Source organism: Octopus bimaculoides, chromosome 7 (genome assembly GCF_001194135.2).
Source record: "Octopus bimaculoides isolate UCB-OBI-ISO-001 chromosome 7, ASM119413v2, whole genome shotgun sequence".
Lineage (NCBI taxonomy): Eukaryota > Metazoa > Mollusca > Cephalopoda > Octopoda > Octopodidae > Octopus > Octopus bimaculoides.
Window position 1 is genome coordinate 24,525,924 of NC_068987.1, and position 1,979 is coordinate 24,527,902.

At 33.9% G+C, this 1,979-nt stretch overlaps 1 protein-coding gene across 2 annotated transcripts in view; it reads left to right on the plus strand.

The window, feature by feature from the left end:
* Window positions 1–1,979, plus strand: part of LOC128248345 (zinc finger protein 239-like) — a 6,714-nt gene extending 4,735 nt beyond the window's left edge. For both annotated transcript variants that reach the window (XM_052969392.1, XM_052969391.1), the window contains exon 2: window positions 389–1,979. In XM_052969392.1, coding sequence (XP_052825352.1) covers window positions 743–1,759 — 1,017 coding nt within the window. In that variant the 5' untranslated portion in view covers window positions 389–742 and the 3' untranslated portion in view covers window positions 1,760–1,979. The remainder of the gene's footprint in view (window positions 1–388) is intronic.

The window sequence follows — 1,979 nt, forward strand, 5'->3', positions numbered from 1 at the left end:
CAATTCCCCCCGAATTTTTTTTTTTGCGAAATACGTAGAAAAATACGAAGATTAGGATTCTGAAAAAAATTGTTTGTAAAATTTGGCATAGCAATGTCATGGGTCAAATGGAGCGAGTGAGTGATTTCATATGTGTGTGTGTGTGTGTATAGTAGAAGTAAGGACCCAAACCCTTCAAAAGGATGTTTAGCATCTAAGTTCCTGAGGAAAAGCCTAATTTGTGATTTCAAAAGTATTATATTTTCCTCAAGGTTACGAGAGAAAAACTCGGATGCCATGCATTAAGCATCAACTGAGCAGTGTTATGATTTTCTGGAGACAGAAAAACTTTATATATCTTGTACTCTATAGCTTATACTGTTTTTTTTTGTTTTTTTTTTAATTTCAGAATCAAACAACATCAACGTAAAAGAATCATTTACTTCATCAAAGGTGTATATCTTTTAAAGGCTGAATAGTAATGTTTTACAGAACAGATGTAACTCCTGCCTTTTCTTTGGCAGACTTACTGTCAAACATTTCCTCATGACATTTGCTACTAGCAAAATGTGTCCACTTCACTTTTCGGAACAAGATGATTTTGCATTCTAATTAAACTTGGACAAATATAACAAAGATGTTTGCAGTATATTGAAATACCAACAACAATAAGTTGATGGAAATATAGCAGTAGAGATATTTGTTTGGAATAAATTATAAAATAAAAAGGAAAATATACATATATTGTGTTTAGAGAAGAAAAATGATGGGAAATGATTTATGCAAGAACCAACTTAAATGTGAAAAACAGTTGAAAAGGGTTGATTTTCCTGATGAGATGCTGAAAGAGATAGGAAAATCATCATACCACTGTGATATCTGTCAAAAGTCATTCTCTCAAAAAAGTAATCTAACTACTCACAAACGTATTCATACAGGGGAAAAACCATACTGCTGTGATATTTGTGGTAAATCATTCTGTCAGAGATATAGCTTAACTAGTCACAGACATATTCATACTGGAGAGAAACTGCATCAATGTGATATCTGTGGTAGATCATTTGCTGAAGGAAGTGTCTTAACTAAACACAAACGCATTCATACAGGAGAAAAACCATACAACTGTAATATCTGTGGTAAATCATTCTCTGCAAGAAGTAGCTTAACTACTCACAAAAATATCCACACAGGAGAGAAGCCATATCACTGTGATCTGTGTAGTAAATCATTCTCTGCTAGAAGTAGCTTAATTAATCACAAATACATTCATACAGGAGAGAAGCCACATTGCTGTGATATCTGTGGTAAATCATTCTCTCGAAATGGTGACTTAATTATACACAAACGCATTCATACAGGAGAGAAGCCATATCAGTGTGATATCTGTGGTAAATCTTTCTCTGAAGGCAGTGTCTTAACTAAACACAGACGCATTCATACAGGTGAGAAACCTTATCATTGTGATATCTGTGGTAAATCATTCTCGCAGACAGGCCACTTAACAACTCACATACTTATTCATACAATAGAGAAGCCATATCATTGTAGTATCTGCAATAAATCATTCTCTGAAATGCGCAAATTAATTACTCATGAGCGAATTCATACAGGAGAGAAGCCATATCACTGTGATATTTGTGGTAAATCATTCTCTGAAGGAACCGTCTTAAATAAACACAAACGTATTCATACAGGAGAAAAACCATATCACTGTAATACCTGTGGTAAATCATTCTCTCAGACAGGTCATTTAAAAACTCACAAACACATTCATACATGAGGGAAAGCATACTGTCGCAAATCATTCTCTCAAAAGTATCACTTGACTATGTGTGTAAAAATTTTGTTTCAATTTGATTAAAATACCAACAACTTCAGAACAAAACATCTCATTAAAGTTTACCTGCATTGAACATCTCTGTCACTCACTCCCACTCCATTTGTTGTTTTAGGTTCCTTCTGCCAGTGTAACCAATGTGAAACACGTATTTTGTTTATAC